At 36.8% G+C, this 25,836-nt stretch overlaps 2 protein-coding genes across 5 annotated transcripts in view; both read left to right on the top strand.

The window, feature by feature from the left end:
• Positions 1-2,011: 2,011 nt before the first annotated feature.
• Positions 2,012-9,167, top strand: LOC113107195 (coiled-coil domain-containing protein 124). Its single transcript, XM_026269533.1, has 5 exons — positions 2,012-2,163; positions 3,087-3,258; positions 6,425-6,608; positions 7,285-7,390; positions 8,146-9,167. Exons 2-5 carry the CDS (start codon positions 3,100-3,102, stop codon positions 8,345-8,347), a joined length of 651 nt encoding a protein of 216 aa, XP_026125318.1. The 5' UTR covers positions 2,012-2,163; positions 3,087-3,099; the 3' UTR covers positions 8,348-9,167.
• A 1,967-nt stretch (positions 9,168-11,134) lies between these two features.
• Positions 11,135-25,836, top strand: part of LOC113107194 (small conductance calcium-activated potassium channel protein 2-like) — a 33,301-nt gene continuing 18,599 nt past the window's right edge. The window contains exons 1-3 of one of the 4 annotated variants that reach the window (XM_026269529.1): positions 11,135-11,862; positions 15,437-16,335; positions 22,986-23,438. In XM_026269529.1, coding sequence (XP_026125314.1) covers positions 15,589-16,335; positions 22,986-23,438 — 1,200 coding nt within the window. In that variant the 5' untranslated portion in view covers positions 11,135-11,862; positions 15,437-15,588. Of the gene's footprint in view, positions 11,863-15,314; positions 16,336-21,571; positions 21,864-22,985; positions 23,439-25,836 lie in introns of those variants that run through there. The other 3 variants (XM_026269530.1, XM_026269528.1, XM_026269532.1) reach the window with 3 other exon arrangements.

The following is a 25,836-nucleotide window of genomic DNA, read 5'->3' as shown; positions in this document are numbered from 1 at the left end:
AAATCACAATGCATTCTCAATCAGCCCCCTGTTATGTTCTCTTGACTTTCAAACACTGAGGCTCATGCAGTGCACGGTGTCATTTAAGGTAAGAACAGATAAACCAACAAAATAGAAACAGAAATAGTACAAAATTAAATATATCAATTTCTATCTCTTTACACAATATTTCAATATTTAAAAAACTTACCTTTGACCAAAACAAAAACATGCAAAATTAGTTTATGAGTGTTTGAAAAAAACAAATTCCATAGGCCAACACATAATAAACTCATCCATGACAGAAAACAGTATTGGCTTAAATATTACTATCACTCATAAGTGTGGAAAGTGAGTTGAGCATTCAAGCAGAGCTGGGTTTTTTTTTTCTGGGCTCATGATTTGGATAATCGAAGGCAGTCTGAGGGGAGTGGAATTAGGAATTAATGTAATACAGTATATGAAAGGAGGGGTGTTGGGATTGACATAGCAGAGGCGGAGTTATTCAACACCATAGAGATGATATATATATTTAATGTGTTGATTAACAGATTATATGCACTGAACCGAATGTACCTTGATATAATTTAGCAAAGTATCAATTCTGTATATATAATATTCTATTTTTCTTTTCTTTTAATGTCTGAGATCACATTGAAAATCGTATTTTTCAATGTAGCAAAAAAATTATAATAATAATAATAGATTAAATATCTGAGATTTTGTACTATTTCTAGGTCAAACAAGTAAAAAAAAATACCTCTGAACTAAAAGTTAAGATTTTGTTGAGTCCACTGAAATTAAACATTCTCAAATAATGCTGGATAACAAGTCGGAACTAAATGTTATGCTCTTAAGATAAATTTTGAAATAAATAAAAAAGTTACACTGAAATTGTTTAGCAAATTCTATTTTAAATAAAGCATTGAAGGCATATTGAATTTGATTCCAGTAACATTAAGACTTTTGGACCCCAGTCATAGTGATGTTACCCTCTGTGCCGAGGCTTCGGACCGTGTTTCGGGAATCCCAATATCTTTCAGTAATGAATATAAATAGAGTTATAATCAAAACCAGCAGCATAACATTTTTGTTTTTTATTTCATTTATTTTTTTATTCACAATTATACACATTTCTGGATAGTGACAAAAAAACTGCAGGATATTTTGTTGAAACTTTTAACATAAAGTCCAATATGGCGCTGTCTATGCAAAAATGCATTTAAAAAGTAGTGCCCTATGGAATTACATTTGGTTCAATAAAAATTAACGTAACTTTATAAAAATCACTTTCTAGACTCTTTTTCCTAGTTCACCTTATGGCCTATAAAGCGCGTATCGAGGCTTGGTTTTTTATTTATTTATTTATTATTTTTTTTTTTATTTATGCTTTTTTTTTTTTTTTTTGCGTATCGAGGCTTGTATCTTATGGATAATAATCTATTTATTTGGAATAATGCAACAATTCTAACCCCATACGTATCTCTTTAGACTTGCAATGACGTAATTGATGACGTCCGAAGTCTCGCTTGGCCAGGAAGCGGTTCGAATCATGTAAATTCAGTCCTCTGCCCTGTTAAACTTGGCCACTTTCCAGTTTGCCTACTATTTTGACAAAGACTTGATTTCAAGTCAATGTGTTTATTACACAGTTATGTTATATTATGTTTTAAAATCATTATAAAATACACATTATATTCATATAAATAGATTAGTCTATGTTTATTTTATTTTTTTCACTGTTATTTCTGGCGCAAAACAAAAGTAATCATAGATCACATCAGGTCATCTGTAATGTATCTGCTTGTTTTTACCCTCTTTGGCCACCAGGTGCTACTGTGAACAAACGAAGCCTCGAGAAACTAACCCTTTTGTGAACCATTTGGATGAAAAACGTCAATGCTTCATAAGGATTCATCTCGCCATCACTAGTAAATAGCCTGATAACAGTGTCTCTGTGTGGTATCACAAATATTTCGATTTTTCTCTAGCCCACGTATTGAAAGAACGGGACACGAGTGTGATGCGTCCCGTTCGCTGTTTGTTTACCGCGTGCACGGACGGACCTATACTTGCGCGATGACCGTCGAGCCTCCAGGTGGTGCTAAAAGAAACCCTGCAACTGCGTCGCGGCAGCTTGAGAAGAAGAGAGAACAACACCCCAGCAGGCTGGCGAAGAAAACGGTTCGTGCTATTACATTATATATTAGATTCGGTGTATGAAAATGACTTTGAATAAAAAAAAAACTAGATTTTTAAAGACATCCTCCTCTGTATCTGGTTTTATTGTCCAAATGACTGTGTCAGATACAAGCTTGAACGGAAAACGGTCATTCTCTGAATCCAGAGTGATTAGCAAAAAAGCTAACGAGAATGTTCCTGAAAAGGGAAAGTAGAATTAAAATGTTGCTACAGTTCCAGAATTTTCCCTTAAAAAAGACTTTATTTTAGGGAATTCAGAGAATTAAATCTTCTAGCCACGACTCAAATTATACGTGTGCTGTATTATATCTGTATAGACATATATACAAGCAATTATAATCATAATTATTAAAATTGTAGCTAGCTATATAGATAGATAGATAAATAAATAGCTGGACAGACATAAGATAGATAGATAAATAGACATTGACAGATTTTTATTGGTCTCACACGTTTCTTTTTCTTTGCTTGTGGCTGGAAGGAAACTTATCCAAAATGTCCTTCTCTTTTGGAAGTAAAGTTACTGTAAAATAAATATTTGGGGTTTAACTCTCTTCAATAATACCAGGTTATGTTACTGTTAGAACAAGGGCCTTCTGAATTCCTTAATTTTTCTGTTATTTCTGTTGTTTGTGTTTTACTGTGAAATGTATTACTCGTGAACATACATTTCTCAAAAACTATATAACAAAAGATACTCAAACCCCAATAGAGAGTCCAATAATCCTCAATCTGGTGCTGAATAATTATTATGATTCAGTGTCTGGCCATTTATTACCACGTGTTTAGTTTTTGTCTTTCTCTCATTAGGATCTGTTTATACACTAAACATCATTATCCTATGTGATCTCAGCACCTATTCTAACACTTTCATTATGGTCATTAACTCAACCTTACCTCCGCAGGGAAGTCCCAGGAATGCCGAAGAAATTCCAGGGTGAGAATTCCAAATCGGCCACGGCGAAGGCCCGGAAGGCTGAGGCCAAAGCAGTCGCTGATGCACTCAAACAGAAGGAGCTGGAGGACGCGCTCTGGCAAGATGATAACAAACATGTCATGAAGAAAGAGCAGAGGAGGGTAGGGGTCAATTTATGTTCTTAAGAGCATGGCGGCTGATATGTTGTCAGGGTCAAATGATAAAATAATTCCAGCAGGCCTTCAATATTATTTCATGAAATGTATCAGTACTGTGATTAGATTTTTGTCTCTAGTGACCACAGCAATTAAGCAGTACCTTCTATGAAATCAGAAGTGAAATAGAGTACAACAGTGCCTTGTGTATGGAGTTTAGCATAAACACAAGGTGGCAGTAAAGATCTTTCTCTCTGCAGACTGCTCCTCCATTTCCATTTAAAAAAAGAAAAATTCCTAATTGAATTAGTCAGTACCTGGTGAGAGTAGTAAGTAGGTCTGTTAGAAGCCACAGGTAAATGACAGCAACTCAAGGTCATTTTGAGTTCTTCAAAATAAAATTTGTCGCTGTAAAAAAATCTCATATGAAAATATATAAAATATTTTGCATTTATATACTAAAGTAAAAAAAAAGGGCTTGGTAAAATTTTTTTTTTATGTTTTTAAGGCTCTTGTGCACACAGGATACATTTATTTGATCAGCAAACATATGTTTTTTTTTTTTTTTTTTACATTTTAAAATACATTTTATTCCTGTAATGACAAAGCTGAATTTTCATCAGCAATTCTAGAAATCATTCCTGTATGTTAATTTTGTGGTCAAGAAACATTTCGTATTATTATCCGTGTTCAAAACGGCAATGCTGCTTATTATTTTTGTGAAAACTGTAATACATTGTTATTTAGGATTCTTTTAAGGAACAAAAAGCTCAAAAGTAAAGTATTTATTTAAAATAGAAAACTTTTGTAAGATTATAAATCCATTTTGTTGCATATAAAGCATACAAAGCATCAAAGTGGAACGATGCTACTGCCCATGTTAAAAAGAAGATCTTTGCCTCCTGGTCCTAACTGACATGATAATATGGAAATATTTTTGAGTTCTGTACTAAACATACAGAAAACTGATTCTGTCCGCGCCCATGTTTTCCATGATATGTTGTCTAACATTCCCGCCGTTGGCTGCTAATCTTGTATCTAAATGACACAGCTGTCTTCCTCACTAAAGCTGCAGACATGTGAGTCTGAGTAGCACACAATAGATTAATACATTGCAAGTCGGGTTTAGGGTTGCTCAGGAAATGAGCTCCCCATGAACAAAACGAAAGCTGAAGCCGACTGGGTTAAAGTAACACCGTCAAGCAAGTTCTGATATCCTCTATCAATTATGCCACATACTGATGAGTGTTCGTTGTCAGTAATGGAACTTGATCTTGACATTAGGCCTGGATAAGGTCCATGTGAGAATGTATTGACTGATATGCAGTGATTGGCTGTCTCCTAAGCTATTTTATGCCATGTTCAGTGTCAGCAGACCCAGATTGCAACATGTAATAAAGGTTTCGAGTGAAAGAAAGTGTTGTTTAATTTATTGACTGCCCTGTTGTAATAAATGGATAATCTTAATCATAATATTAATTAGAATAATATTTAACGATTTAACAGTTGCCAACAAATTGAACAATTAATTTGAGAACTGAATCAGTATGATGCAATGCAGCTCGCAAATGTGTTAAAAGGAATAGTTCATACAAAAATACTAATATTTTGGCATTATTCTCTTACCTTCATCTCGTTCCAAAGTTGTATGATGTTTTCTTCTGTTATCTTCAGATATTCTGACAAATTTGTCCATACAGTAAGTCAGCTGGGTTTGATGTTTATTTATTTTCTGGATAAAAATACCTCTCTTCCTTCCCAAAAAAATATCTGCTCTTTGTTCTGCTGAAAGAAAGACTTGGAATGACATAAAGGTAAATATATGATGCCAGAATATTTATATTTTTGGGTGAACTACACATTTGCAAGCTGCACTGCATTACAATGACTCAGTTCTCGCATTAATGTTTTGTTAAAATAACAGGTTCCCCAAAAAAGAATAATTATTTACTCACCCTCATGTTTTTTCTAAACCTGTTTGACTTTTTCTTCTGGGCAATGTAAAAAAAAAAAGCTTCCATCAAATAGGCAACAAAAGAAGGAAGTCAGTAGGAACTGAAACTGTGTGGTTATTAATATTTAATATTATAAAAAATTATTTTGTGTTCCACAGATTAAAAAAATGCATATAGGTTGTGAATGACATGTAAGTATTTGTTGATGTTTTTTTGTTTTGTTTTTTATAATAAACAGTTTCTTTGGATATTACTGGGAAGAATCTTATAGCAAAGTGCTGTGTGTGTATTTATACAGGAGTTAATATCAAAATTATTTTATTTCAACACTTTAATTATAAGAATATATTTTGGTAGTCTAAATATTTGAAAGGTCTCTGGTGGCCACTGGTGCCTTTTTTCTCCCTCCCCGGCTCTCTCCTGCCTCTGTTTCATACATTATTTAGCCGGTGTTGGCATATGTATTGAGCATCCGCAACGCTGGCATGATGTGCCAGCCTACTTGGTAATGCGCTCTGGTAAAGAGCTCCTCACACCCTGTTCCTTTCCTCCTGTTTCCTCCCATCGCTGCCATCTGATCCCCGCCGGCCTATCAGACCCACGCTGGTGTTATCCTGCTGCAGCCATTCTGCTAATTATACCTCATGTCACTGGGGCCGCTGTGTGTGTTCAAGCAAGCTCACCTGCACTGGAAACACTGATTTATCCTTTACATCTTCTAGAGATCAGCCACTGCCAGGGACTCTGTGAAGATCGGGCTCGGTGAATATAAATTATCAACAGTAGATATGCGAGAATGTCAAGAGAGAGGAGCCTATCTTGGTTTGCTCTTAAGCGCGGCCTGTCGTGCGGCTTATCTGTGTCACGCGAATGACATTTCAGCCTCTGCTCGACATCTGAAAGTGTCATCTCAATATGCGTCTCTTCTTACTGTTGTGTCACCATTTCTGCGGATGTTATCAACAGGAAGGTGGCTGGGTGGTTAGGATGTGGACCGTTAAGACCATGTCTGATCCTAGTAACCATTACTTACTCTGAGCGCGCAGGAGAGATCTCTAATTTCTTTACTCTGCTCTGTAGATTACACTTACATTTGCTTAATGACCATCAGGCTGCCTCGATAACATCAGTCCAGTTGTAATTTAAAAGAGTGTGTGTGTGTGTGTGTGTGTGTGTGTGTGTGTGTGTGTGTGTGTGTGTGCGCACTATGTGTACAGGATGATAAGGAGAGAAAGCGTTTGGAGGCTCTGGAGAGGAAGAGAGAAAAGCAAAGGCTCTTAGAGGAAGAAGATGCCATGATAAAGGGTAAACAGACAAAAGAAGCCCCCAGTAAAGTGACTCGAGCCCAGATTGAGGAGAGCCTACAAAGTGGGCAAAATGTTAAAGAAACCAAGGAAAAAGGTAAGGTCCAATCCAATGTAGAGCGCTTCCTACAAAGGCAACATGCTAACCATCACAAAACCTCATAAGTGTCAGATTGCTTTAGGCAGTGACCCTGTGTTATATAAAAAAAGCCATCTATATATTTTAACTACATATGCATGTTGATAAATTAACGCCTAATAAGCATAAAGACATTTTGTTTTACATGTTTTATACTATGTTTTATTGTTATACTCTTTGTTTATCATACTGTATCATTTCAATTGTTAAGGAAACCCTGACAAGTTAAAGTTGCAGTGAAACGTAGTTCACATTATAATGAATAAAACAGATTATTGAAAAAGGAAAAATTGACAAGCATGGAACTGGTTCAATCCACTGATGGTTCATTGGATGAAGGTGGATGCTGGTAGTTGATTTTAAGAAAAGGGTAGGGTTTACCTCTTGAGGGAAGGCTGTCATTTTTCTTCAGAACATCGAAGAGAATTTACAACAGGAGTCACAACAAATTAAATTGTATTGCTGGTCAAAATTCCTACCTAATACAGTGCTGTTTTTGTGTTCGGTGTGCATGAATAAAACAAGATGAACTTATTTTCACACTAAGCATAAAAGTGTGCCAGTTGTTTTGCTGTTTTGATTTAAGCCTTTTTGGTTTTGTCATTTAGTCTTCTGTTTCCTTTTGAATCTACAGAGAAAAGCCACTTGGAGATGCCGCTTGAGGAGAATGTCAATCAGATAGTTCCAGAAGAAGGCACGGTTGAGGCCCGAACCATTGAAGATGCCATCGCAGTTCTCAGGTATCCTGTTCTCTAGAGAAAGACATGTTTGGAGAGATTAGGAGACTCTTGTTTTACAAACATTGCATACAGTATACATTTGAAAAAAGTCTATATTTGTAAGAGTCACAATTCTCAGATTGTTGTGCTCTTAAGTGCTGATCTAAAAACATCCTAGAAAATGTATTTTCTCTAGGCCCGCTGTTTCAGAGCAGTTTGCAATCAGTTAATACCAGGCGTTTATTTATTCATTTACACAAGCGATTTCTTGTTATTTATTGTTTAGGAATTATGGCAATGGTTTTATGTTGTAATATGTACAAATTCTGCTGTATTGATGTGCACATACCCAGTAGTTTTTGCTGGCGTAGTGTTCCTGTAGCATAAGGTTGGGGGTTCACATGATATGTAAAAATTGATAGCCTGAATGCACTGTAAGTCGCTTTGGATAAAAGTGTCTGCTAAATGCATAAAATGCATAAATTTTTGCTCTATCCCTTCTAGCCTTAACCCTTTGAATGAGCTGCTGAAAGTATAAAACATTTCCAAATAAGGGTCCCAGTGTGTTTTGGGGGAAATTTATAATTAAAATTCCCATGTTGTGCAAAAAAATAATTTTCTCTATGGGCCACCCAGTCACATAAAGCAAAGGCTAAGAACATAATTTAACACATTCACTATATAGATTTGACCGGTTCTGGGGCAGTCATCTTTTTTTTTGCATTTTCTTAAAGATGCATGTTGTTCTACATTTGGTTCATGCCTTTGTTTTTCAGCACTAAGGAAGACCTGGATCGACACCCTGAGCGCCGTGTGAAAGCTGCCTACGCTGCATTTGAAGAAGCAAACATGGCGCGCCTTAAAATGGAGAACCCCAATATGCGTCTTTCCCAGCTAAAACAACAGCTCAAGAAGGAGTGGACAAAGTCTCCGGAAAACCCCCTCAACCAGCGAGTGGCTGCCTACAACTCCAAGTAAACCATCACAATGGCACTTAAAGACTGACCCTCGGTGCAGATCCTGACAAATACAAAAATGCACCACGATTAAAATTGGACACAAAATTAACAAATAAACTGCTGATCTATTCACACCCCTCACCTCATACCTGAACTCACAGGCAAACTTGAATTATTTAACTAATTATTCAATAAATATCTGATGATTTATGAACAGCATACAACCTATTTTGCTTACCTGCTAGACAATGGCCTTTCAAGAGCTGCTGGGAAGTTTCTCGGTTTGGTTTTGAGTGAACGCAGAGTGGATTCTCAACTAGCACATGCTTCCTCCACGACATGTTTTACTGCTGTGTTGGGTTCATTTATTAATATCTCCATCTAATATATGGAACATGAGCTGGAGTGTGGTTAACCTGAGGCACGTATTTTCTTAATTTATTTAGTGTCTATGTGATGATATTTCGGGTTCAGCTTCTGGTTTGATATTTATGGAGAAGAGAAAGATGATCTGATAAATGCTCTAAATTAAGATAATATGGATAGATTTGTTTGCTTGATTGATTTTACATGGCCTTTTGCTTTTGGAAATACACTTTTGGACCTCGTATGGGACAATGTCTCCACATCCCAAAGCTGAGTGGACTAATAGTTGTTGGATTCCCACACACACATGTCCGCCAGTGCAAACATACTCTGGGCTGTGCTTTGTATCTTTGGAGGAGAACAAATACTCTCAGTGGCTCTTGAGGAAAAAAAAATCTAATAAAAAGGAAGGAAGAAACAGCTATCATCACATTTGCTGGTATCTTCCTTTAAACAAAACGTCCTCGTACTGCAGTTTACTTTTGTGGTCTCTTATTTCATTAATTTTCAGGAAGAAGTTTGTTGCTCTTAAACAAATAGTGTTGTGCTGACTGCATTTGGCAAGCTGAGCTCAACCCTGATACCCAAGTTATGGTAAGAAAAAAAACTGTTAAGACAAGAAACTAAGAACCACAAACCAACATTTGGTCCCAAACTAGCAAATATGTTGCACCAAATGAGTACTTGATCCCTTGTTATATATAAGCATTTTACATATTATATTTATTTATTTACTTATATGATATAATTTATTTTAAATTGATATATAACATTATTTAATTTGATGAAATATTCTAATTATATTTATATAATATAATTTTAATTATATAATGTATATAATTTTTTTATTTAATATATTGTTTTTAATCATTTAGATAAATATATTACTAGATAATTATAAATATCATGCAGCTATAATAGCAAAATTTTGTTAACATGGTTGCAAAAATAGAAAATGCATTAAAAATAAAATGTCATTTTTAGGATTGCAGGTCATGTTTTGTACCATGTTCATTGAAACTGGCAATCCATTATGACACTTTCCCTTGTTCAACCATATTCAAAAGGTCCTTACAGCTTACTGATACTTCAGACACAATGAAGGTTGATTTGCTTTTAATAAAGGCTTCAGATTCACAACAACGGACATAAACGGTCACTAACCCCTGTGGGACGTTCCGGAAGGAAAGGAAATTAGCCTGCAGGCTGGATAATTCCCAGCGGCCACCTTTATCCTCGGCAGGAACACTCTTTAGGTAATTTATGGCAATAAAGTGTCATCAAGCAGTGTCAGAATAAAAGGACTGTAGGTCATCTGGAGATTGTGCTACACGATAACCTCTCCCGTTTACTTACCTTCCATTAAAACATCACTCCCCCACAGAATGTTTTAATAAATGTGTCCTTTTCATAGCTCTGACATAACTGCATGTTAAACAACAATAATGGCAATTTCTGAAGAATTCAAATACAATTGTGAAACAACAGCGGTTAAATCAACCTAAAGATCTCAGAGCGAGGGGGTTTGAAAGCGAATATATTAATCACGTAAGAATATCGTTTCATTTTTAAACCTATTGGCACATTATTAGTTGTGACCCACTGAGAGTGTTAATTAAAAAACATCCCCTTCCTGCACTCAAGGGCGTTGACTATATTTGGCTAATCTTTATTAGCAGCACTGGTTCATCATGATCGTTTTATTAAGATCGTTTCAGAGAACGGGCTTCTTAAGTGCAAAATTCTTTGCTGAATGAGTGGTCTTCTCGCAAGATCAAACTGAATAAAATAGCTGATACTCAGCATGATGAATCTAAGAGGGAGAGACCCTGCTGTCTTAGAGAGCATCAGGCCTAAAATAGCACGGAGTTCCCTTATCTGCAGGGTCTCAGAGCATCACTGATTGATGACAGTCTGCATCTGTCTACCACAAAATGCAAAGTCTGCCGATATTCTTTCTAGATCAAGGTAGTAATTATCGAAGCGATTTTGCACAGTTAATGCACGTGTCCTTGTCCTATTGGTCATAAATGGAGAATAAAATGAAAAGATTGTGGTTTTGTACAATAAGTGATTTAATGGATTGATGCACCTCAATGAAAGATCAAGCAACGGAAGAGTGTGGTGCAAACAGCTTTGTGGTCCCCAAATCTTTTGCCAAAACCCTCTAACATTGCTAAGTTATTTAATGATAAATATTAACCAAAACTAATAAATACTTCCTACATTTAAAAAAGAAAATATATTTTTAGAAAAATTGTTAGTATGTCCCATTGGCATTGCAAAGTAAGTAATGAAAATTAACCAGAAATAACAACTACTGTTTTAATATAATTATTTAGTGACAAACATTAGCCAAAAATGTCAGTTCATATTTTACAATTAAAATTAAAAGAAAAGGGCAAAACAGAAGCATTTTAATTTGTCACCCTTGTTTAGTAGACTTTTGTACCCTACTGTATTTTTCCCACATTTCGTACGGTGTCCTTCTAGCATTGCTTAAAAGAACCTTAAAATAACCCTCTATCAATCTAAAATCAAGCCTCCCCACTGCAGTCTTAAAATTAAACATGAATGAAGGACCATACACAATCTTTAACACACTGAACCCTGCTGGTTGTGTACATGTACATCTCTCGGATCCATGTTTCCATCCAACACTTGGTTGCTCTTTTATCTAAGCTGCCTCTGTGGCGGGAAAGATAAGAGGGTTTGGGAAGGCCTTTGAACTGCTGAGCATCAATCGCAAATTCCTCTCCCCTCGATTTCCTCATCTGCGGACCTCAATGTATTGGATTACCTCAGCCAACCCAAGCAGTGGACGCAATAATGATACCCAACACTTAAAGCAGAAAGTGTGTTGTCTGTGTAACATATAGTGTTTTGCTCTCCCTCTCTCTCTGAGCTGCTTGATTCTTTGTCTCCTTATCCATTTGCATGCCAACCCTTATCAAGCTGGGCTGTCCTTTCTTCAGCCTGCATCCTAATTATGCGTCTCAAAGAGAGACCGGCCGACCCCCTACATCTGACAAGCGTCTGAGGAAAAAGCTGCATGTCTGATGACTAAATCCCGTTTTCTCGAAAAAGCGCCCATCACTCAAAGCTCACGTATGTTAGGGGAACCAAGTCTAACATGTTCGCAGAAGGAAACGAGGACATTGCTTTAAGGTAAGGATATCTCTGTTTACAGTTATTGGGCTTTTTGAGATTGAGCTTTTTAGAAAGATAATTCAGCAATTATAGTTCTAGTCAACAGGTGTCATTCCTGAGGAAATGTTTGAAACAAATGTAATTAAAATCGGAGTCATGTATTTTAGACATTGTCTTTAAATGGAATGTTTACTCTTATTTCAGTATTTCAACAAACTGTTTGCTCAAAGCAGATCATAATAACTGTATTAACTAACAGCTGTCTTTTATTATATATGACGTGTGGGGGACAAATATCACACAAGCCTTTCACTCTTATTTAGTTTTATTATCCACCAATTTGTATCTATTTTATGGCATAAAGAGAGATATTACATCACAAGCTACCTCAAAATTGTGTTTTAAAAGGGCCAAAGTGTTATCGAGGGTGTTATGGTCCGTTTGTATTATATATATTGTAAATGGCTAAGGTGTCATCCCACAAATTAGCGTGAAATCTATTTCCCACTTCCCAAACCATCCCCCCCCCCCGTCAAGGGTAAAGTAATAACCACTCATCTGCTTGTGACAGCGCCTCTCCATCTCTCTCTCGCTGTTAGACAGGAACATGCGTTTCTTCATACAAAGGAGCATCTGCAATGGCAACGAAGTTAGCCTAGTGCAAACAGAAAACCAACATGTTTTCCAGAGTGGTTCTCAGAAATATATTAATCAGTTTTATAGGCTGACTTGAGATTAACACATTTAATTGTTCAAATTGACTCTAAATCAATTTATTTTAACTGTAAATTGATTTCTATTTTCCACATATCGAATATAATAACACATTTCCATTTACAGACATGTATGCTTTATGCAAATGAATCTGCATTAACACAAACCGCTCTAGTGTGTTTACAACTATTTATTTGTGCCACTGTTCTTAAGGCAGTGTTGCTTTTCTTCAGGCCTGGATTTTTTTTTTTCCCAAGAAAATTATCCAAGATCAGCAGAAAGGCAATTAAAGGTAAAAATCTATATTTAGAGTGTGTGTAACCTCCTCGTAGCTGTGGGCGAGACGTTCAAATGCAATTTAATGAACAGGTGGAACGGCAGGAGGAGATGCATAAATAATGCAAACTGAGAGGCCTTTATATAAAAGCTGTCAGCTTGATTGCTAAAAGAATTACTTATGTTCACTCTCTTGTACAGGTTAAAATAGAAAACAGATGGCCTTACGGTTGTAAAAGTGATACCAGGATATTAAATACCCGATGGCCCATAAAATTGCTCTGTTTGTATGGTGTGCTGTTTTCCAGACCCTGAGTGGTTTTACAAATTTCAATCTGGTCCCTCCGGGGAGGTTTGAGTCTGATATCAGACTACAGAAATGTGTTGAGATTGTTCTATTTAATTTAACAGAAATGACTGTGGACAGTTCTACAGATTCTGTTTGCTGAAAATGACAAGTAGTACTTCGTTAACATCTTACAGTCAGGTTCAGTGTGTTTACTTGCATTATGTATCATGCACTAACAACAAACAACATTTTTAACAGGATTTCTAACTATAATGTACTGTTTGCTTTGACTAATCTTAAGATGTTTAACTTGACGGGGTGAGAATGTATTTGTATGTGCAGATATTAACATTAGTAAATGCTGTATAAGTATTTTAATAACATTTCACAACAAGTAAAACCGCTTTTAAAGCATTTGTTAATATTAGTTAGTTAACGGCATTTAGTAGTACATTTTTTTAAATGAAAAGTGTATGCAGTATGAACAAACAAGGAACTGTTTTTAATAAAAAAGATTAATAAATGCAGTAAAATATTGCTTATTGGTTGTTAATGTTTATAAACATTAAACATAAAGTGTTTAAGTATTTTTTATTGATGGTTTATGATACCTATTAACAAATTAAACCTTAAGGGTTATTTATTCATCATTTGAATATAGATGTGGAATTTGTTTAATGGTTAAACAAATTAACAAATATACCTTTCTGGTGTCCATTCAGAAATATTCAGCATGTAACCTCACTTAAAAACAGACTCTGGTATTGACAACTGGAACAAGATGATTTTTTTTTTTTCCTTAGCTTAATTTAAATGTTGTTTCCAAATGACACACTGGGGGTCATTTCAGCAGGCAATCCCACACTTACATCTCTGAACATGGAGTGTGAAAGGGAAATGAATAATTAATGTGGTTGTAAGCAACATTGCCTCTAAGACCAGCAAGCAAATGATACTTAATTCTGCCCAGGATCCCATACAGGTCTCTAGGACTAATTACTTAATGAAAAAGATCAAATTACTAGTTTCATCTGTGCCCCAGATCCACTCCAAAGTTCAGCTCCAAACTTTGGCATCACCTTCACTGACATCAGCGCTCAATCCTGTGAAAACCAACACTACTATCCTGAAATCTAAACAACTTTACTCTTGAGTTTCAAGGCTTTTTAAATATTGGTTTAGGTGCACATGCTAACAGAATGAATAAAATAGAATACAGGCAAAGGTTATAGTTTGAGGAACACAGAATGGTTTAATTCCAACCGATGTGCAATTATTCTCTGATCTTTTTGCAGATCACTTGGAGATGCATGACAAGCCGACCAACAAATTGACCTGGATATTAAGACTAGATATGTGATCAGCTCACACAAACTTGTTCTTAAAAAAACTTAATTATTAACTGATCACAATTTAATTTCTACACTAAGTGTGTTAATTTTATGTTATTAAAATGGCCAAACTTTAGTTACATTTACATTTATTCATTTAGCAGACCTTTTATCCAAAGCAACTTACAGATGAGGACAGTGGAAGCAATCAAAAACAACAAAAAGAGCAATGATATATAAGTGCTATAACAAGTCTCAGTTAGGTTAACACAGTACACGTAGCATGGGCTTTTAAATAATATAATAAATAAAAAGAAAACGGATAGAATAAAAAAGAATAGAGCAAGCTACACAATTGCATAAGAAGTGAAGAGAAAATAAAATAGAATACAAAAAGATTAGAAAGGTAGTTCTTTTTTTAAGAATAGAATTAGAATATGGAGTGTTAAAGTTAGAGGGTAAAATAAAGATGATGTAGTTAAAAAAAAATTACAGCATTGACAATTCACCGTGACCAACTTCATAAAAGCCATAACATGTTGCCAGATCAGGACTGTGACAGTAATTCTGCAATTTCCGAGTCACCTTTACTGACAGGACTTGTGTTAGCAACTTAGATCATGGGCACCATGATCGACGATTTTGAATGAATTTAAATAGATCTTGAAGTAATCGACCGAGATTCAGTAATACAGCAGTATTTAACTAAATGTCAATGTTCAAAAGTTTTTTTAATTTATTTTTTATATACAAACACAAATGTTTTCAGTGATATCTAAATCTTAAAGTGATGAATTCTTCTCACCCTTTACATGCGTCAAATCTAACCGCAGTGGAATCGCCCGAGCTGCTTGCTGTTGCCATAGTTACACTTTCAGGCGAACACAACTTTTATTTGTCAGCGTTTGTTCGTTGCACCTCCAGTTATAAGACGATGTGCTTGAACTGAGATGCTCTAATTTTTTGTTTTGATTTCTTTTAGGGGGGTTCTAGCCCTAATTCGGGGCGCATGGGTTGCCCACACCCGCCTCAAGTCGCAACCGCGTACTGAGCACTTTTGTTAATATACTCATTCATATAAACACTTGGACTGTCAGATGAAGGCGGGGCTCCCTGTAACTCCATAGTGACGTGATGAGGCTTGTCTTGGTCAAACCTACCAATGAAACGGGCCTTCTTGACTCCACCGGCGCTGTGCGCAGCGAACGAGTGCCGGATCATTGCAACGCAAAGCGGCACTCCGCCGCAGGTGAGGCGGGGATGCATCATCGCTACTCGGGTGCCGTCCATCAGCACCACCACCAACACCATCACCACCACCACGCGGAGCACAGGGGTGGCCCTAGACAGACCGCACACCCCTTGCCAAAGCAGAGCCAAGAGAGCCTGCCCAGCCCTTTCAGTCAGGAAGCACCAGTCAAAAGCCAAAGGAGCAACCCAAGTCTCGCAGACTGTTCCAAACCCTCCCTAAGTCGGCAGCAGAGTGTTGGAGGGGCTGCCAAAACTGCGAATTGCCAACAAGATCAGTGTTCGTGCAGCAGCGGATCGCAAGAGCATCAACAGCTGTTGCAGCAGCAGCATCACAGCCCTCCACCTTCCCTCCAGCTACAGGTTCAGCAGCAGCGCCTGCTGAGGAGCAGCGTACCCAACTGCTGCGTGAGGGGATCCGCGGAACCGAGAAGCCAGCAGCCGTCTTTGCTGCAGCAGCAGCACCGTGACAACGACAGCTTGAGATCAGGCGAGCAGCGGAATCTAGCGGGGACGCCTGATAGATGCCAGGGAGCCAGGAACTCCGTTTCGCCGCGGAGTAAAAGCAGCCCGCTGTCCTCTGACAGTCGCTTATGGCTCGATGAGAATAAACACGGACACGAAGGTTGTAAGGTAAGCCCGCATACACCGACTCGTTGAAATGCGCATCGTTTATGCATGCACTCTATGAAGTTTATGCTTAACAGGTGGCCAGTTATAGCAATGCGCCCGATTACGCGGGCAGCGCAAAACTGGGAGGTCATGTTTGAAATCGCTTGCCATTTTTAACAACACATTTCGGCCATGTGGATGCGGAGGGCTGCTTTGTAGTTGCTAGGTGTTGGTATTCGTCTTAATCTCGAAAGCTTGGAAAGGGGGAACAGGAGGGGGTGCTTGCAACAGGCTGTCCATGATTCCCATGATGGCGTTTAATAGTAAGCATTATGAAACGTTCATTCATTCCTACACCCGCATCATTCATTCATTCATATTTAGTCTACCTGAATATTTCTAACCTGCCTCATTATGTGAGTCACAGATTAAAATGAGTCTATCTATCTATCTATCTATCTATCTATCTATCTATCTATCTATCTATCTATCTATCTATCTGTATGCCAGTGCATTCGTAGCCTGAAAGGAGCAGGGGCCAGAAAAGCAAGGCAGAAAGGCAAATCAGTGTCATTCATTCCTTGTGGGAGAGTCGACCCTGTTTCTGCATCGCTGTTCCATTTTCTGCCTGTGCAAGCCAAGGGAAAGCCCCCCTGAGTGGCACTAACATGTACTTCAGGCCTGTATTATTCATGATGGTTTAGACATCACTGCCAGAACGGAGAGACATTAGTATCAGTTTAGTTCACAATGCACAGCAGATGGAGGTAAAACCCATCAGCGATCTCTTGCCATGAAATCTCCCATAAGTCTTTCCCGTTGTTTGCGTCAGTCTCTGTTTCTTTCTCTGCTTGACTGGTTCTTGTGTTTGACTGCATTGTGTTTGTTCTAAAAAAGAAAAGAAAAAAAAATAAGTGATTGTTCTACCTGTGGCGTTGGATTAATTTGGAATTGTATTCATTGTTTGATGCACAGCATTGGTAAGAAGTAATATTACCCTGGGAGCTCGAAAACCCATTTAGCTGTTTGTACAAATCACTCTTTTAGGAAAACCATATTTATGCAGAATTCCCTCCTCAGGGGGTTGTAATTATGTAAATATTTGCGCAGAGTTTACAGTTAGGCTTCTTCTTGATTGTGCATGAGAGGGAGTGAAAGCACTGGCATGTGCCGTGGATGCTGAGGGAGTAACTGGTTCAGTATGAGCGAGCAGACAGAGGGGAGAATCTCAGTGTTGTTGCTCTGCAGCTGGCATTCTGCTGCTTAATCAAGGGTAATTTGTGGAGAGTATAATTGGCCGGAGTTCTCTCGTCTCTGTGTATTTGAACTGAAATTGGCCGAGAGCTCTGCAATGCCTATGGTGTGTGTTTGTGTATACTGGAACTATGTCAGACTAGGTCAAACCCTATAGTATAGGTTATAAAAGAAATAGTTCACGCAAAAAAGAAAAAGGCTGAAAATGACTAGTTTGTTTCTTCATCTGTAAACAGATGTGGAGAAATTATTTTTTACATCATTTGGATTCTCTGCAGTGAATGGGTGCTGTCAGAATGAGTGCAAACAGCTGATAAAAGCATCACAATAATCCACAAGACTCTAGTCTATCAATTAACATCTTCTAAAGTGAAAAGCTGTGTGTTTATACTAATAATGATGGATCCATTAATTACAAACACGCAGCTTTCCACTTCACAAGATGTTAACTGATGAACTGGAGTTGTGTGGATTATTGTTATGGTTTTTATCAGCTGTTTGGACTCTCATTCTGACGGCTCACATGTGATGCCAAATAAACAACTTTAAATCTTTGATGACCTGCGAGTGAGTAAATGTTAAGCAATTTTTCATTTTTGGGTGAACTATTCCATTTTGTTTGCTCTGAAACTAAAATACATACATTATTTTTAAGTATTGATGCTACCAGTTAAAAAACACTATGCTATTTGAGGTATAATTCATCTATTTTTAAATATCTATATAGTTTTCTATAGTCTGATGAAAACCACTACAACAAACTTCGTTACACTTTATTTTAAGTGCCCTTGTTGCAGTGTAATTATATATTTAGGTACTGAGTAATATTAATTAACAATGATTTAGGGGTTAGAGTTAGGAAGATGGTTGGTTTATTGTTAGTTGCATGTAATTATACAGAATTTATTGTTATGATTACATAAAGTACCTGACGTGCAACAAGGACACTGTAAAATATAGTGTGACCAAAAACTTTGATTCTGAAACAATTATCTTGACTCCAGTGCTTTTGTTCTTGTTGTCTTTTAGCCCATGAGAGCCCCTGCAGTTATTTATGTGATAGCACACACTAAATTTCACTTGGGAAATGATAAAAATGATGCCATGAAGTCAATTGCTTGAGGATGTAAATGCAGTCTTGTTAACCTATGCAAGAAACTGTCCTAAATGTGAAACATTGTAAAAAATACTTCGATGCTTGAGTTGGATGGACAATTTTGCCAGTATTCAAAAGTTTCAGCGCAATTTTTATGTTATTTTATGTTATTGCTAATTGGCCTTTTAATTGGACTTTTCACAGAAGATAGGCCCACATTCTTTTCCATCATCCAAACATGTGCATTCACTAAGAAATGTAGTAGGTTTGATTTATCATTTATGTTTGTACTGTAGCAGGATAAGTTGCAGGATGAGTTTTGGGATGAGAGCAATAATAATAGTTAAATTGCCTTTTTTCTCTCTCTTAAAACTCAGGGAAGTTGCTAATGAAGGCTTTGGGACTGGGTCCATCATGCTTACATATTTTTTGTTCAGAATAATTAGTCACATGCCATTTATAACTCCTTTGATATGTTCAAAAAGTTCTGTGGTTCTCACAAGCAAGGATTGTAGATTTCTAATCACAAACCTCTCATGGTCCTGCATCAGCCAGGCAACTGGCTTTGAGATGCTAACTGACAGCTTTTTCCAGTTATCATGGTTCATCTACATAAAAATCACAATGGCTGAAACACACAGTTTTTCTTATTTTGGCTCTTACATGGTACGGGCCCTGAGGTGCAAATTTATGCAACACGACAAGGGAAGATGTCTGGTTGTAAAGATCACATTTTGATAGTGAAGAGCAGTTAGAAAATATATTCTTGAATAGTGGGATCTGTAATCAGCTCTCAGGTCTGCTGCAGACATTTCATTACAGAAAGAGACCTGAGGAAAAGAGAGTCCGATGCCATATCTGAATGAGTGCAAATTCAATGTCAAAATAGGTTTGCTGAATTGGAGTTGTACGGACCAAGCGTGCAGAGAGAGGAATGAAGGAGCAGGGAAGGGGGAACTCTAAGGGCCCTTCAGCTTTGACACGCACAGATGAGAATAATGGTTAATATGGAAAATTAGCGAAATGTGAAATTGAGAGGCTGAGACAATGAAAATGCCATTCCAACGTGGTACAGGCCTAGTCTGTTGCATCAAAATGGAGATGAGCAGATGTTGTTTTTGTGACTGATATATGATCAGTTTTGTAGACGTATCCCAAATCAGCATAAAATTGCACTCAGAGCATGCAGCTGTGTGTTTTAACTGCCTTCAGTCATAAGGTCATGCAAAGAATTTCTAGCTTTGTGCGTCTTTGTTGTTATAGCAGCTGTGCTGTCATTTATGTTGGAAGTGACATTGTGGTGCATCCCATAGAAAAAAGAAAAATCACAAATGAGATCTCTGTAATATCCCAATTCGTTCTCTTGACAGCAATGTGATTAAATAGAGAGCAAATGGAGACTTTTGCTTAAAAAATGCAGTAATCAATGTGCCTCCTCTGGAGTTTCAGAATAGATCACTGTCACTAACTGTGCTGATATATTTTTTAAATAAATGTGACTAGAACTATCGATCTATCCATCCATCTATCTATATGGGGTCAGTAATATAATTTTTTTTCCAACTTTTTGAAATCGATCAAAAGTGACAGTAAAGACTTTTACATTGTTGAGCAGCAAGTCAGCATTTTAGAATTATTTCTGAAGGATTGTGTGAGATTGAAGACTGGAATAAATGCCATTGAAAATTCAGCTTTACCTTAACAGGAATAAATAGCAAATTACAATAGATTAAACCTTAGGATAATGTCGATATTCAATGTTATTTTTTTGGGAACAGATGTTAGTGTATTGTACCTTTTTAACATTTCCAGGAAGAAAGACTAATAACACAATTGACTACTTGCTCTCTCAGGACACTGATAGAAAAAAGAGCTCATTTGGCAACTGGCAGTCCATGCTGGCCTTGGAAAGAGTGGACGTTTGACAGGAGCTTTGCTGTGTATTGCAATTGATCCCTGGAGCTCTTTCATCAGAGAGACAGTCGCTGCTTGTTGGAAATCAGTTCTGAACCTCTGGGTCTGTTTTATTATGTCTATTACTCCATTGTATTTTAAAGTAGTATAGGTACACATAAGTGGTTACAAGGACAATAGATATATTTTTCTCTCTAGCTGAAATAGCCTACAGTGTTGAATATGTTGAAGTAGAAGGTCTCCAAATATACTCCAGTGTATGTGTGTGTGTATTTTCCTACAGTAAAAGCCTGAGATTCCACAATACAATTACAACGATAACAGCATAGAGGAACAATATCATTGGAATCATTTTCAGAACAGTTTTTCCTGTTGATGAATGATAGAAACATGAGAATCCATCATGCTTTAAAGACGATGTAACTGCAGCACATGCCTGTTAATGGTATCACACTTTGAACACTAATATAATTATCATTTTTTAGGTGTAAATGGGCCTTTTTGTCCTTCTGCGTGGTTGCTTTTCCAACCCACTGTCATTACAAATCCATAATAATTCATAGAAAAAAATGACATTGTGTGTAATGGAGTTAAGACCTGGTTTTTGTTCAAGACTTCCTATTGCAGTGATGGTTAGGTTACTTTTTCATAAAATTAGCTATTTATAACTTCTTTTTTTTTTTTTTTTTACTTTTTATGAAATCATATTGACATTGAAGTAACACAATGTATGCAAAAAAATATAGATGATATAAAACATATATTTTATAGATTAGACTTTCTTTAAACACATTCTTAGCCCTTTTTTTGTATTTATTATAGTATATTAAATTATATTCAGTGTTCCTAAAAGGATACAGACAGTACAAGACTGTACTTTTGGACAAGTTCCCACAGTCTGTTTGTGGAAAACACATAAAAAGGGAGACCAACAAAAAGCTGCATAGAATATAAATGATCTGTTGCCATGTCAGCAGAAAGCCATGTGAAACACTCCAAGAGAACGGTCTCACACGAAGGACCTTGGTAGAAATTTACTTCTGGGGGACCAGAATAGTTTCTAGTTTTCTATTCCTGAATGGTATTATTTGTAACCTCAGTTTAAGCGTCAGTATCTAGTTGCAGTTTCTGCATAGATCTAGTCAGTACAGCCCAGTGCAGTAACATGGATAAACATAATTTTTCCTATAAAAAAAAGAGTTATTCTGAGGATGCTGGAGGTTCTAGCAGTGATTTTGGATTCAACATGATCTCTACCAAGTTTCAGCTAAACCAGGAGTACCAGGTATTTGACAGATAAGGTTTCCAGGTGGTTCCACAACTAGCTTTGGTTAACTATGGCTGTATGCAGTGTATGTTGAATATGTTTGCATGAATATTTTCAAACAGCTGTCATTACTCTCATTTCTAATCCATTGGTGTCTCTTTAGTCGGTTAGAATGTGGGTCTGTGTTGTGCGCTGCCTATCAGAAAATGACATTACAGAACAGAAGTAGGTCTCTGCAAATGAGTTGGCATTGTGTGAGCCCAATAATTTAATAATGTGAGATTATTGTGAGCAGGCTTTTTGCATCATCTTCACAAGCGTTATCGCCAGTATTTTGCCTAATTTGCTAATTAGTAATACAATTAAATAAAATATTCACTAATTGCAAACACTGTAAAGAAATGTTGCATGTTCCCATGCTTTCACGGTTACAGTTTATACAAATTCGTTCAAATCATTTAACTGGGGTCCATTGATAATGGTAATGTTTCTTCTACCTGAAGGGGGGGGGGGGGGGATGGGGGGGGGCTAGTTAAATACATTTTCAGGCTACCAAAATCTGAAGAATACTTATCAGGGATTTCAAAATTTTGTGAGCCCTGCAACTCATTTGCTACTCAACCCTGCAGCTCACCAAGGCTGCATTTATTGGATCAAAAATACAGTAAAAACAGTAATTTATTTGAAATAGAAATCTTTTGTTATGTTATAACTTTTGATTAATTTAATGCAATCTTTACTGAACGACGTATTATTTTTATAAATTTTTTTAATCTTTTGAAATGATAGGATATTTTGGCCATCAGCTGTTTTTCTAATTGAAAATTTCAGTTTGCATTAAAATATGTATTTTTTAAAATCACTGTTCTATGACATTTTATCTTTATTATATCCCTGTGATGCTTTTTATATAAATGAAACTGTAAATAGTTCATTTCACCTAACCAAAAGCTTTTTCAGGAGTTACAGTCACTAGACGATGCTCTTCCCACATGCATTATGCATTTAATTTTATGGAGAAATGTCCACTAAATCAGCATTGCTGCGAATCGGCAGTGCTCTGCCCCTCAGCCAGCACAGAAGGTCCTGGACACAAAAGACAATGATAAAATCTATAAAATATCTTTTCATTTCTGGCAGGTGAATGCGGATGCCAAAAGGCTGAGCCATGCTGGATCGCGGCCTTCCCTGTCCCACGGCGGCCCACAGTATCCTCAGATAGCCATGAGCAGCTGCAAGTACAATGGGGGCATAGTCAGACCACTCGGCAGTCTGGGGGCGTCCCGGAGGAACCTAGCAGAGCTGGACTCTGAGACACAGCCTTTGCAGACCCTGCACACTTCCGGCCTGGAGGTGGTGGTCTCCAAAGGGAACGGGGAAGACCTTACTAAGCAGTCCAGTGAGAACCTTGTGAGGAAAAGACCATGCAGCGCTCCGCATAAGAAGAACAAGGACATTGGGTATAAGCTTGGGCACCGGAGGGCGCTGTTTGAGAAACGCAAGCGCCTTAGCGACTATGCCCTGATTTTTGGAATGTTTGGAATTGTTGTCATGGTGACAGAGACCGAACTCTCCTGGGGAGTTTATACAAAGGTAAAAGTTTTGAATGACTTCAAAGAGTTTTCTGGACATTTAAAAGGATAATCCACCCAAAAAACAAACATTGAGTCATCACTTACTCACCCTCATGTTTTTCCAAGCCTGCATTCATTTCCTCCTGCTGTAGATGATGATGATATTTAGTTGATATATTGAAAAATGTTTGGGTTCCCTTCGACTTCCATTGTATTTTTTTCCATACAATGGAAATCAGTGGGAAATTATTTAGTTACCAAAATGTTTCAAAATATTTTATTTTGTGTTCCACAGAAGAAATTAAGTCATACAGGTTTGGAACGATGTGGGTGAGTAAATGATAACAGAATTCTACTTTTTTTTTTGTAGATTATCACACAAAAATGTCTTATTTCATTGCAGTATATATACAAATATCTAACTGAATAAAATCATTGAAAATGTATTATCTTTAAAAAAAAATCAATGGGTTACACTTGTCAGCGTGAAATAATAATAATAGAAACTGCAAAAAGCACAGAACAAACTAAAACTAAAAGATGCAAACTGAAAATATAAATATGGAAGTGAACTCATTAATAAATACTATAAACGTATGTAAATAATACTAAAACAACACTCTTTGAAGCTTATATTGTAGCTTGAAGTGTTTGCTTAAAGTGACATGCTGTATTCTCTCTTTTATTTATATATATATATATATATATATATATATATATATATATATATATATATATATATATATATATATATATATATATATATATATATATATATATATATATATATATATATATATATAAAACATTGTAAAATAACACCGTTTGGTTATATAATTAGGATTTAGACATTCTATTCAATTTAAGACCAAGTGTCCAATACTTTGAGACATAATAAACTTGAATTGAGTGTTTTCAACCAGCATACATAGACTTGTAGTTAAGAAGGTGGAAGAAGTTAACAAGATGGATATGCTATCCACACGTTTGACCAGCACCTGAACCGCTATTATAATTAATGCTGGTGTAAGATGGTCTTTTTCAACAGGGCAGTGATGCATCACAAGATTTCATTCTAGATAACCTATGCTAGATTAGATGTATACATCTTACTTCATCCTTAGTACTTTGATTCATACCATTTAATTAAATGCTGCAGAATATTGAAGTCCAAGAATGATCTATTTACTGAATGACCGTTTAAAGACACCAAAGGATAAATTCATCATTGACATCGGCTTCTTTGTGTGCACTTCCTTAATGGATATAGGCATCAGAAAGCATCAATCAATGAAACCTTTATAGCATGCTCTTGACAATTTCATCATGTGTAATTTTTTATGTTAGTGCTCTTTTATACCAAGCTCTAGCTTCTATACAGAAAGGACATGAACAAGCTACTAGGCTTTACACTTAATGTTTATGATGACCTTAAATGGCTATGGTAAGAGCAAGAGATCTCCACTTGGAGTTGTACTCACCAGCCACATTTTTTTTTTTTTGCCATATAGTAAAGATGGTGATAGTATATTATCACTAACGACATATTGGCACAACAGTAGGCCATCTGTGCAAAATATGGTTCTAGAAAAAAAAATTAAGTGCTTAAACCAGTGAGATTTGCTGGTTTGACATTTAAAATCATTGACTACAAGTTGTCATTCTCATATGATTCTACAGTATATCTGTTTGTTGATTCTTTTGGCCTAAGCGAATTAGTTAGACGATTCTTTTGGCCCTGAAGTTAGTTAGACGATCCCTGGAGTGGCGTTTTGTTTCTTTTTTAACTTCCCCTAAAGCATAGTTTGATGTCTTAGCCAGCACATCCTGTTCCAGTGTATCAGCAGAGTCAGGTTTAATGAGCTCCAATTGCACTGATCTCATAATGAGGATTGTCATACAGAGAGAAAGAACCAGAGCTAAGGTTGAAAGACAGAAACCAGAAGAGATGATTGTTTAGTTCCTCTTCTAGTCATGATTGTGTGTGGGGAAAAATTGACTGGACTGGACTTATGGGTATACTTTGTGTTATATCAGTATTGGCTACATCTCTTGGATTTAGTTAAGAACACAAGCTATGTTTCCCATCTGAAAGAAATCTTAGTCTGAACCAGCTGGTTAAAGTCTAGCTCAGGGATGCTCAACACCATTGCTGGAGATCTAATTACCTGCATAGTTCAGTTTCAGATCTGCTCAAAAACAACTGTCTGTAATTATGAAGTGCTGCTGAAGATCTTAATTGGCTGGTTCAGTCGTATTTGATCAGGGTTGGAACTGAACTTTGCAGGAATGTAGTTCTCCAGGAACAGGATTGTGCACCTTTGGTCTAATTGGCTTGGAGCTCCTAGACTGACTTACTGAAAAGTGCCAAAATCCATCTATAACCAAACGGACCAGGTTAAGATGTAAACCTGGCC

The sequence above is a fragment of the Carassius auratus genome, chromosome 8 (genome assembly GCF_003368295.1).
Source record: "Carassius auratus strain Wakin chromosome 8, ASM336829v1, whole genome shotgun sequence".
Classification (NCBI taxonomy): Eukaryota; Metazoa; Chordata; class Actinopteri; order Cypriniformes; family Cyprinidae; genus Carassius; species Carassius auratus.
Note: the sequence above shows the minus strand (reverse complement) of the source record. Positions and strands in the feature narration are given on the sequence as shown.